The 13,240-nt window shown below is 28.4% G+C and overlaps 1 protein-coding gene across 2 annotated transcripts; it reads right to left on the bottom strand.

Annotated features, from left to right (window-relative positions):
* Positions 1-1,272: 1,272 nt before the first annotated feature.
* LOC8274938 (protein FATTY ACID EXPORT 3, chloroplastic) lies at positions 1,273-4,848 on the bottom strand. Of its 2 annotated transcripts, none has more exons than XM_015725087.3 (7): positions 4,304-4,848; positions 3,844-4,213; positions 3,514-3,681; positions 2,672-2,718; positions 2,531-2,568; positions 1,536-1,637; positions 1,273-1,427 (listed from the first exon to the last, which is right to left on the bottom strand). In XM_015725087.3, the coding sequence occupies exons 1-6, from the start codon at positions 4,523-4,525 to the stop codon at positions 1,550-1,552; spliced, it is 933 nt and encodes a 310-aa protein (XP_015580573.1). In that variant the 5' UTR covers positions 4,526-4,848; the 3' UTR covers positions 1,273-1,427; positions 1,536-1,549. The 2 variants fall into 2 exon arrangements, with proteins under 2 accessions (XP_015580573.1, XP_002528693.2); XM_002528647.4 differs by having other exon boundaries at positions 3,844-4,216; positions 4,304-4,845.
* Between the last annotated feature and the right edge of the window lie 8,392 nt (positions 4,849-13,240).

The following is a 13,240-nucleotide window of genomic DNA, read 5'->3' as shown; positions in this document are numbered from 1 at the left end:
TACATAACATTTTTATATTTTTTTTAACTATAGTCAATTTCTTTTTTTCTACTCTATTAATATTTATTTTTATAGTAAATAAAGATAAAACTTCCAAAAAAAAATCATTAATACTTTATTAGTTGCACAAAATAGTACTTAATTTATAATAAATTTCTTTTTTCTAAACGATACTTATATCATATACTTATTTTAGAAATGAAGAAAATTATAATTTATGGAAGAGATAAATAGTTAAATAATTTAATTAAATTTATCAAATTATAGTTTAATAATAAATAGAAAAAAAATATAAAAATATTTTTAAATAGAGATTATCATGTTTGTTATTTGTAGAAATAAAAGATACATGTTGTCCCATAATCATATCATAATATAAACAATATAAAAAAAAATTCACTAAAATTCCCGTTTGAATTCCATGTTTAATTTGACAAATTTAATACAATATTATAAAAACAAAGTATTCAATCCATAATATATTAAAAAAAAAAAAAAAAAGACTTCACCAAAAAAAAATGATACTAATAAAATTATAAAACAAAATTGAAAAAAAAAATTACCAGTTAAATTTATTTATAATAATAAAACAATAATAAAATTAAAATAACTCATCAAATTTGAATACTAATAAAAATTAAAGCTAAAATCTACAATGATAATAATATAATAATAATATATTTAAAATAATTTTTCTTAACAAAAATAATTAAATTAACACTAATTAATAAATAGATGAATAAGAATTTACATGAGTCATATTTAAATATGCCTATAAACTTTAAAAGTGTTATATATAAATAAATAGATTATTTAACACCCACTCTTTTTATATTCAACCCAAAACCACCCATACTCGTCAATTTGCCACCTCTACGTTTTCTTAAAATTTTTGCAACCTTGGCCTTTCCCTGCAAATGGCAGCAAGGCCTGCATGCAAAAATGCCCTTAAATACCAAGTTAAAGGTTGAATTTTAGATCTCTATCCAGAGTTAAAAACAACATTGGTTCACCATTCTAATGTCAGTCAAGTTTCATCACATCAAATTATCAGCCCTGCCATCACAATACCTGTATGACTGAATACCTGTATTCGCGATAATCTTTGTGACAGTAATTGTGATAATAATTGTGACAACGAAAAATAAACAGCCTTGTGCCGCAGGAAGTTTCTGCATTTATAATCTAACAATTAAAAGAAAAAACTGAACAACCAATCTTGAAGAAATTAACAAATATTATTACACATCAAATATAAGGGCAAAAAGATAAGGGGAAAAGAAAAAGGCAAGACCAATTTTATTATTGCGTAGGAGGAAAATATCCATCAGAGAATTGTATACTTTTTTCCATCTCAGTAAGCAAAAATCACCCATTGTAACCTAATGCTACAGAAACAAGCTACCTCATCTTGTAAAGCCTTCTACCTGGAGAAGGTAGAAATGTTAGTTAGCTCAGGCTGCAATGAGGGAGACAACCAATAGTGTGTTGTTCAAAGCATGTGTTTATATATATATTAATGCCATCTGACCAACCTGGAAGAGTCTTATCAATTTTCAGCCCCCTGGGGGTCTGATCCTTTGGTCTGCTTACCACTTGATACGATCCTATACAGATAAAAAGCAACTACTGCACCACTGCAACGCATAAAATAAAACAAGTTAGAGTTATTTGAGATCCTAATTGCTATACTGCAAGCCTAAAAGGCCATTACTAACACATGATTGCAGTGAAATCATGTTTTTACTTTCTACATACACAAGTGCAGGTACAAAGACATGCAAGGATGGCGTACTATATGAACACCCATTCCAAGTACCAATGTTAAAATTGCAATTAGATGTAAGTGTGAATTTGCATGCATGTCATTTAACTAGACCAAGATAAGGACATCAACAACTATGCTCTTCTGAGATCAACAAGCAAAACATGGATAGACTGAGAATGAGATCCAACGAAGCCAAACCTTGAGGGTCCAGTCTAGTAAACCTCTGATGTGCATGGTTGAAGCTATTATGTTATTGAGGGAAAAATTAAATTTTTCATAGTATATTATTCCTATTTCGTAATCTTCTCATATAATAAAGTGGGGCAATTGCTAGTTTTCAAGGGGGCATATAAAAAGTTAATAGCACTATTATGTAATTCTCCCATGAAACAAGGGGGCAATTTGCCCCCTTTACCAATGGGCACCTGTGGATGTGTATGGGCTATGTGAATCTACAAATTAGCATATCAGCTCTACTACTAGAGAACAACACGATCATAGCAAAGGTGATTCTTGCAATCAGTTTGTTCTCCAAGGAGAGCAATTCTAGAACTGCTTCTTCTGCTCCTTTAACTTCCATGAAACCCTATTATTAGCCAGATCTTGGCAATAGCTATTTTCATACTTAAATATCCTAGTTTTAGAAGCCAAACTTCCCAACACCAAAAAAAAGCTGCTAAGCAATAATTTATTTTTTATTTTTGTTTGAAGGTAGTAAATTAGATACAAGTATATCAAAATTAAGGAGAGAGCATTATGAACCTGATGACGGTTGAGAAAAAGGTGAACAGTGAAGCTCTCTGTCAAGAAAAAAAGAAATACAAGAAGTTCATAGTGCATGCATGGAATAAACAGGGTAACCAGGAAAGAAGAAAAATAGAATAGCTTGTGAAAAACTGTTACCTCAAACAGAAATCCTATCTCCCTCAGAAATATTACAGCTGCAATAGCTGCAGGAAAAAAGAAACCAGTTACAAGACCTCAATTAAATAGAACAGAAGGCATAGATATCATGTAAAGAAAGAGAGATTTCTGAAAAGAAGTACACAAAATAAACAAATTAAATAAAGATTTCCTGTTTCATCTAATTTAGATCAAAGTCAAACTTGAAAAATGTGGGCGAGTCTAAGAGCAGTACTTTCCATATACATTCTGTTACTCATATACTGACGCTAATGACTAGAAATTCTTGTGTGTACAGAAAAGAAGTCCATGGGAAGATTATTAAACAAAGAAACAAGCATATACTTGGCCTATCTCCAGAGAACCACACACATGTAAGAGATTTCTAAAATGGACTAATAAACAACGGATAACAAGAACTATATAGAAAGAGCTACGAGACAACTCTGAATCTCTGCCATGAATTAATGTGGAAAGTTCCATAACGTAAGACATAAAGCAACCTAAGTATCCCGTTCTATCATATAAGGGATATCTCATTCTATCATAAAGGATACAACATACTAAACATATTGATTGGAAATATCAGAGATGCTTCAGGTATGGTCCTCAACTGACATGGAATTAACATTATAAATCACACATAAAACAAATACTATTTCAACTTGACCCTTGTAAACAAACGACACACGAAAGTATTAAAAGAAATTCAGCATGAAATATTACAACAATTAAAACGGTGAAGAATCAGAACCAGCCAGTCCAAGCTAAAAAAATCAACAAGAAATCCTTTACACCATTTCCCTTTTCACAAATACCATTAAAATAAACTATGTACTAACCTGTCTGTCCTTTCAAGGCTCCAGCATGTGCTTGTCCTTTTTTAAACGATTTTAAGCTTGAAATGCTTAAAGCCAAAAGCGCAGCACCTAGAATCATACCAAATCTAATAGCAGAAATGCTGCCTGTCAACATAAAGGAAAGAAATCCACCAGAGGAAAGAAGCAAACCTGCAATGCCGTGAAAAAAAGAAAAACGGAAACAACTGTCTATCGGTATCATTTTAAAATTAACCAATGAGAGACATTAAGACAACTCATTTTTGCAACCAAGAAACCAAATTTTAGCAAGACAAGTAAAAAATTGGTACAAATTGAAGTTCGTTATTATACCATAAGGAATTCCAACATGGAAATCACGAACTTGAGAAATTTCATTTAAATCATCAGTTGAAGAAGCAAGACTTTCCACAATCTCCTTAACAGGTTCAGGAGAATTCTCAGCAGCTGTTGAAAGATATTCTTTACTCCCCACAGCAACTTCCTTAGTTATCTCGGAAAGATTAGTTTGTAACTTATCTGATAGAACTTGAAGCTGATCCTGAGTTTCTCTTAAAACAACCATTGCTTTCTTTGAGTATTCTTCATATGACTCTCCTGATAAAGATTGCATCTTTAATTTAAAAGAATCAAGAATTCGTTTCCAGTCTTCTTGCGTTTCTTCTTCTTCATTCTTTTCCCTCTCCACGTCAATCTCTGAATGCTTCTATGAACAAAAGAAACACGTAAAAACCAAAAAAAAAAAAAAAAAAACCCTTTTCACAAAATTAAGAAAATGTGATGTAGAAGGTACCGATTCTTCGTGGGAGGCAGAGAGAGGCAGAAATGAATTCCTTCGATGTAAAGAAGGAAACCCAATTGAAATCCCAATCCCCAGGCCTTTAGGTTTAAGTAAAGGTTGGAACTTTAGAGAGGGAGATGGTGAAAAAGACGTTGAAGAAGAGTAAAGAGAAGGCTTATTTAGGGGAAAACAATAAGGGTTTTTAACAGCTAACAATTGCGCTGCAACACTCATCTTTCTTTCTTCCTTCCTATAGAAGTGAGTTTTTGGTGTGGAGACAGAAAAGAGAGGCGAATGTAACGATGGAAGAGGAGAGCAGAGCAGGGAGAGAGGGAGTTGCGGGTTTAGGGATAATTTTTTAAGTGGGTTATATGTTTGCTAAATGGCGCTGAAGAAGGTGATATGCGCACCACCTAAATTTGCCTGGAATGGGGAACCTCGTAACGCTTTGGTAACACGTAATCAAAATAAAGTGTGCGTGCGAGTGGAGTGTGTGTGATGGCGAAGGCTGCTGGCGGTATCGGAGTGCAACTGCATACTGCATACTGCATAATGGAGTGTACGTACTCACTTCTGTTTTCTTTTTTTTGTCTTTTTTTTTCTTTATCAATTAAAAGGGTATAAATAGTAGGCCTAAGAAAAGAGGTCCAAGGTGCAGTGAGAATAAGAGTAGGATAAATCTATTAAACCCATACAACTGGGCTTTTACCTCAAGGAGAAATTCGCTTTAAAATCTACAGCATAAAAGCATCTTTAAAAGAGTAATTTTTAGCCAAGATTTTATCATTTGATAATTTAAAATATGTAATGCTTTTGAGATAAAAAAGGCTGTGTTATATAGTTAAAAAATTTTAAAAAATATATTTTATTATTAAAATGTTTGATTAGCAAAAGCATAGCTATTTTCATTCCGGTTAGTTGCCGGTATCATTTTTCTTGTGTTTGATGATATAATTTAGAGCTTAATAACTTAAAATGTAATTATTTGACTAGTAAACCAATATCATCGTATCAATAACTTTTTAAACTGTGATGTAACATTCAAATAATAAAATTAGAAGTTTTAAGCTCTAAAATCATATTATCAAACAAAGATAACTTGATAACGATTGCTGATCAGAGTAAAGGTGGTTAAATCCTTATAAATCGAGACTTTTTAATGGTGATATGTTTTTCTCTGTATCATTTGTAACCACATATCTTTTCTTGTCTAAAAAAGAACTATGTACTCTAAGTTTTAAAATGGTAAAACTACATAGTACCTTTTTAAACTTATCCCTAATTGTTATTCAAACATAAAAAGTAATCTTCTTTAAGTCCAATGGACTCATTATATTTTACTTTTAATTCTATAAATATTAATGATTTTAATTTTTTTTAACTATTTCCAATAAAAATAACAATTATAAATATTAATTAATCAATGGCATAAAAATTTATAGTGCATTTATTAAATATAAAGTAAATGGTGAAATATGACTCTCTATATATGGAGAGCCAAATCAACTCTCTACTTTAGAGCATCTCCAATAGTGCTTTTTATTTTAAAGAGCATCTTTTGTTTAATAGAGAACATCTTTACTTATAAAAAGTAAAAATATTTTTTCTGAGTCTAATGCCCTCTTTATTTTTATCTTATCTAATAAATATTAATGTTTTAAACTCTTTTTCTTTTTCTTAGAGAAGAAACGAAAATTTATTTTTTAGAAAAAAGTAAAAGATAATAGATATCAATCAATAAAATAAAATGCATAGAAATTTATAATGTATTATTTGCAATAAGGATAAAAAGCTAATTTGACTCTCCGAATGTAGAGAGTCAAATCTACCCCCTACTTTATATTAAAAAAAAATAAAGAGTGTGTTTAAATCTTATATTATTGAATAGCTATTTATAATAAAATGTTTAATTTATATAAAGAGTATGTTGAATCTTGAAGGTTATTAATCTTATTTTGATGATTATAAACAATTAAGAATGACTAATTTTATTATGTGCAAGGAAAAAAGTTGGTTCTTTTAAGATAGGGCAGATTCATTCCCATGAACTTTTATTCGTAGTAGTGGAACTTCAGTTTTTCAGGCATGAAGAATTCTCACCTCAAACAACAAAAGGGACAATAACATTCACTGCATCATTTCCAGCTGTGAAAATAAGAATTCACGACTATGAAAAAATATTCACGCCCAAGAAAATTATCTATTCCTTGAAATCAAAAGATACCACAAAAGAGTTCATGGGAAGAGTTTCCAAGCCACGAAGGAGATCTTTCCAGTAGTGAAGAATAATTTGCGCCAATAGAAAACGATCTCCTCCTTAAAACTTGAAGGAATCACAAAAGGGTTCACGGAGAAAATTCCAAGCCGTGAACACGAATTTCCAGTTGTAAATAAATCTTTCCAGCCGTGAAGAAGATGTTCACGCCCGTGAATGACAAAAACTCTTCAAATCTTTAAGGAATCACATTAGAGCTCATGACTAAAGTTCTCAAGCCATGAATAAAAGTTTCCAGCCGTGAAAGCAATTTTCACGCTCGTGAAGAATCATTCATAGCCATAACGGGTTCCAACTTTTCAAATCTACTTTTCTGCGCTAATGATTACGATGGTGAATAATTATTCACGTCCGTGAAGCTGCATTTATGACAGTTACAGAAATGACTATTTTTCATTTAATAAGGGTGCAATGACTCTATTTCATTTAAAAGTATTTAAATATCATTTTTAAGTATTCTAGGTCAAGCAAGAGCATTTATTTTGAGCTCCAATTATGCATTTACTCTCAGCAGCTCAAAATCTTCACCTTTTCATATTGTATTAAAGGTTCAAGCTTGTGATTGATTATTTGGGTACTTCAATATTTAATTCTTGTATTCAAAGCTCAAAAGGTAAGATTGAGTGTTTGGGTAAGGGATTAAAAACTCATGTAACTAAGATTAAAAATCGTAGAGTGGGTTAAAGTGTAAGCCTAGGAAAACACTTGGGTTAGAGTGTGAGTCCTTGGAAAAACACTTGGATTTGTTATTAGCCTTTTAAAATAACACAAACAGATTCATGTTTGTAATTTTATTTGATAGTCAAAATCTCAAAAAAATCCTTGAGGAGTAGATATAGGCAAGAGTTGGTCGAACCACTATAAATTATTTGTGTTATAAGTTGTGCTTGATTTTCCATATTTGGTTTAAGTTTGTGTTCAGTTTTTATTTTCAACCAATTCACCCCATTGATTGCCACTAGAATTACAGAGTACTTCAAATATACTCTTATATTTAAAGAATAAAGAATGCATTAGAGCTCTTAAGTCATGCTCATTCTCTATTATAAGGAGCATGTGCAAGAATTAAGAACATGTTTACTTATAGATAATTCTTTTCATTTTTATTTTTTAATTTAAAAAATAAAATTTCCTTATTTTTATAAAGAATTTATAAAACATGTTTACTTTATAGAAACTTTTTTATTTTCTATTTAGATAATATTTTACATATAAAAGGTAAACTTGAAATAAATAAAGTAAAAAACTCTTTGTTTTCATTTGAAAACAAGTGACTTCTTATATAAAGAAAAAAATATTAAGTTTATTTTCAAAATATTTTCATAGTTTACTAATAATTTTGAAAATATAAAAAACTGTTTTCTATTTTTATTTTAGAAAAATAACACAACTGAAAACAAATTTCTATTTTCTGTTTTCATTTGAAAAACTCTCTAGAAAACCGATATAGTATTCTATAAGTAAATAAGCCCTAACTTTCCTAGAACTCTCTAATTCATCTTTCTGCTATAAAATAACTTAAAGAGCCACATTCTCATTCCTTAAATTTAAGAAGGAAGAAAATAGCTCTTAAGAGCATATCAAATAGTGTTTTTTATTTTAAAGATCGTAATATCTATAATGAAGAGCATCTTAAGAAATATTTAAATATAAAGAGTAAATTTTTTTATTTAAGTCCGATAGACTATTTATATTTTATTCTTTATCTCGCTTTTATTTCAATAAGCATTAATAGTTTTATTTTTTCTTTTCTTTTCTTTTTAATTTTTACTAATAAAAAATAAGAATAACAAATGTCAATTTAATCAAATGCATAGAAATTTATAGTGCATTTATTAAATATAGAATAGAGAGTGAAAGTTGGCTCTTTATATATATAGAGAGTCAAATTGACTCTTTACTTTATATTTAAATAATAAAGAAGTATTAGAGTGTTTATTTTATGATATAACTCTTCAAAATAAAGAGTTTGACATATACAAAGAGTGCATTAGAGATGCTTTAAGTGATTCTTAAATATATTATATTATTTATCTCTCTTACTTTTTTTATCTTTTTTTTAAGAGTCACATTATCTTTCCTTACTTATTTATCCGTCTTCTTACTTTATTAATAAAAAATTAACTAAAGAATAAAATAGAAAATATTGTTAGAGTACACACACGTTCCAAGACAAGTTAAAATTGAGAAATATTTATTTATAATTTAATAGAGAGGCATATTAGAGCATCCCGAATCGTGCTTTTTATTTTAAAAAGCATAGTTTTTATAATAAAAAAATCTTAAGAAATATTTAAATATAAAGAGTAGAATATTTTATTTAAATTCAATAGACTCTTTATTTTTTATTTTTTATTTTACTTTTATTTTCATAAGCACTAAATATTTTAATTTCTCTCTCATCTTCTTTTTACTTTTTACTAATAGAAAAGCAAGAATTAATTACGTGCATAGAAATTTGTAGTACATTTATTAAGTTAAAAATAAAGAGTGAACTTTGACTCTCTATATATAGAGAGCTAAATTGACTCTCTATTTTATATTTAAAGAATAAAAAATACATATTGGAGTATTATTTTACAACATAACTCATTAAAATAAAGAGTTTGTCATATATAAATAGTGCATTGGATATGCTTTAAGAGATAATGTTGGGATTCTCTTAAAATGTTATTTCATGATAAAGAGTTTAACATATATAAATAATATATTTTAAAAAGAATTATTGATGAGTCCCTGTCTAAACCCCTCTCCTTCTAGTACAATCTATTTTTTTTAATAAAATTGTCCTTCACCGCGAGTACACACCAGTACCATAATGTTTCAAGCTAATTTTTTTAAAAAAGGTATACAATTTGATAATATAGTTTAATCTTTGACATAAAAGCTTATATGGTTTTTTTGTTGTGACACTTTAATACCTAAGAATTAAAACGTTAACAATTTGCATTCAAATTCATCAAAATAGTAAATTCAATAGTTGTAGTTTTATTCATTTAGTATTAATTGGTTATAATTCTACCATTATTTTACTCCTTACCTACTTAGCTTTCATCTAAGACTAGCCATATTAATTTTCATATAGTTTGGAGAGAAAATTTAAAAAAAAAAAAGAAAATTATGTCTCAATTCAATTTTTTTCTTTAATTTTAGTTATTTATTACGTGTTTTGAATGATATGTCAAGACTATAAAACTCTATACTTCATTATCTGTATGAGAAGATCGATTTTGTAAATATCGAACTTCATTTAAAGTTTAATTTTTCAAATTATTAACGATGTTAATAAATTTAAATATAAATTATTAATCATATAATTCTTAAAATATTAAAATATTACAGAAAAAAACTATAAATTTTTTTTGTGTAAAAAGGTTAATCACGAGGAGAATTTTTGTAAAATAACCAATGGAAGCTCTTGCTATCTGGATGGAGTTAAAGAAAGGGTAATTAAAGGAAGGTTAAGCAGTAAAAGAGAAGAAGGGAGGAGACGGATGTACATAGTTAATTTTTTCTCTGTGTGAGACACGTGGGAATAAAGGAGGATAAATAAGAATAAAAAATTTTAAAAACAATCCAGCCTTATTATATATAGAGAGAGAGAAGGAGAGAGAAAATTGTCAGAATTTCTTTTATTTTAATAAAAACATAGAAACGATAAATTCTAAAGTGACGTGTTCCTTTGAAATTAATATTATTAAACAATTATTTTTCCATGTTCCAAAGTGCACTCTGCTTATTTGATTATGGATTCATAATTAAGCTAATATAATATTGTACTGAACCTATTTGTTTCCTTTTAAATTCAATTAACTATCACGAACATATGATTAATTGAAAAAAATAAATAAATTCTGAATTAAAAAACATGAAACCGAATTGTGATAATATATTACAATCTAACTAAAGTTATTGTTGCAATGAAATGAATCTAATAATATGTTCCTACTAAATCAAAACTTTCGTAATCCTTTTATTTTACTAACCCAAGGTTTTATCAGTTGTAAATTACATTCTAGTTACTATTTACGTAATAATATATATATATATATATATATATACTATTGCTGACAGCCAGCTTGAGCCTGATAAATAGGAAATCTGCAAATTTCTGGCCCAAAGAACTTTGGGTGGGTACTCTTTGGGCCTTTTCTTTTTGAAAAAAATAATAAATTAACTTCGTTAAATTCAGTCTTTTGCAACACTATGGGATGAAGTATGAAATCAAAACAGCATCCCTTTTTTACCCCATCTTTTAGAAGAGAAACAAAAGGGAAGTTGTTCGCAATCCCATTTTCTGACTTTGAAGTATCACACTAAATTTACTATTTCAAAATCAATTAAAGATCATTTACCCTACTTTAATAACAAAAATGTACTCCTCATTATTTCTTCCTTCCAAAATCCTTCAGCAAGTGCTGCTGAAATATAGTAATAAGAATGACATCGTTTTAAGAATAAACTCTTTAGTCCGTAAAAGAAAATTATAAACCGGTAATATCTCTGGAAAAGTACTAAATCGATTCTTTTAAACAGTTTTTTATAAATTATTTTTTTCTCAAATCTATATATGTTTAAGAAAATAATTCAAAATATAAAACTAATATAAAATAAAAACTGAGTTACAATTTCAATGGCAGACAAACTGAGTTAGAGAATGCACCGCCATTTACGCCACTCCATCCTGCATCTGCTATGAATTATAATATGTATATATATAACCATAACCATTGGGAACACATTTTCTATGCATAATATATAATAATAATAATAATAAAACACATCGATGAGAGAGTTTTGAGTATTAATGTGAATTGTGGAAACTGGTAAAACGGAAAAGGAAACAAAAGTCAGACTGAAACCGAAACGAAGTGAAGTTGGATTTAGACAGACTTGGAGTGTGTGCTTCAACTTCAGAAGAACGACCCCAAAATGGACGTACGCTTTTTTTTTTTTTTCTTTCTTTCTTATTAATTTTTGACTAATTTTATTTATTATAGAGACTTATAATTTATTAATATTCACTCCAGCAGTAGTGAGTAATGAGTTTTCAATATAAGATTTGGCCATTCCGACCAGAACAGTTAAATTCCCACAAAAATGAAAAGCAGGAAAAGTGTCTCCAAGAAGGAGGAGGGAACAAAGGTAAAAAGAAAATGCTGAGGAGGACGCAGTGCAGGTGCGTTGTCGTTTTACTGTATTTTTTAAAATATTCACCGTTTGTCGTCTCCTCCGACGCTCAAATTTTTCAAGTTTCTTTTTCTTAATCATCGTCTTGGAGGGAGAGCGAGGGTGTAAATCGCAGTCCCGGATGTACACGCCATTTTTGCTTACAGCTCAAGGCATTCATCTTTTATTTACTTCTCCTCTTGGTCGCTACTGTACTGCCATCTTCTGCCTATTTCTTCATATTGTATAATTGTTTACCTGTCAATGTTGTTTTACTAATTCACGTTTTTATTTAACAGTTTATTAAATTAATAATTTCCTGTCTGCCCCCAAAGCTGTTTCGTTTGATGGAATGAAATGTTATTTTGGGATTTTAGCTCAATTTCCTTAATATATTATAGTATTTTTAAATACTACCGGTCAACAGTATATTGTCTGTCCAGAATGAATATATAAATGAGATAACTTAATTAAAATTTTAAATTTAAATACTGAATATGTAACCGGAATAAAAAATTATAAAATAATATTTTGTAGTCCATAAATATCCGGCACCGCTATATATACCAATTGTCAGTGAATTTTTCTAAATTTGCCCAAAAGTGAAAAAAAGAGAATGAAATGCCACGTGGATAACATAATGGGTTCTCCTTTGACTGAAAAAATATATTAAAGAAAACCAAAAGCACAAGAAAGAAGAAAAAAGTAGAGGGTCAAATTTAGCCCCTTAATTTGTGTTGCAGAATAAAAAAATGCGAAATTGAACATTTTTAAACAATTCAATCCAGCTAGAAGTCTTGAAGCTTCGAGATGAGCGTGTTAAAGAAATTATAATTGTTCAAAAAACACTGATTCGTAACTTGTTAGTTTTTAAGGTGATATTACTCACACAGAAATATGGTAATATTTCTTTTAAATCTTTAATGTTTTAAAATACTCTTTTCTATTTTTTAAAATATTAAAAAAATTGTCAATTTAAAAAAAATAAATAATAATAATTATGTTATTGATTAAGATTGTATGTAGTGATATAAAATCAAAATTTACTCCGTATTAACTCAAAAATAAGAAAAATAGAAAATAATATAAAAATTATTTATTATAAAAAATTAATAAATCTAAATATGAAAAATAATAATTTATAAATATGATTTATAAAGAAAAATAATATTCAGTAATAAAAATGATGGACGTCTACAAAAATAAAATTTAGAAGTAGATTCACTTTAATTAATTTAATATCAGATTAATTATTTATTGAAATAAAAAATTAATAAAAATTATATTTATATCTACATCAAAGAATGGTTTTAATTAAATAAAGAAGATAAATTATGAGTTATTTATTTAAAAAACTCCAATTTTGACTTTATTTTTTAAAAGAAAATCTCATAAACCAAGTTCAGGGGCCAAATTGACTCTTTCCCCCAATTTTATAGTTTTTTTTTTGAAGCTGTAAGACTGGCAATGCTCTGTTATTAGTATTACACTTATTGCTACTGCTA

Source organism: Ricinus communis, chromosome 10 (assembly GCF_019578655.1).
Source record: "Ricinus communis isolate WT05 ecotype wild-type chromosome 10, ASM1957865v1, whole genome shotgun sequence".
NCBI classification, from domain to species: domain Eukaryota; kingdom Viridiplantae; phylum Streptophyta; class Magnoliopsida; order Malpighiales; family Euphorbiaceae; genus Ricinus; species Ricinus communis.
This window is presented reverse-complemented; position numbering and strand designations above follow the sequence as displayed.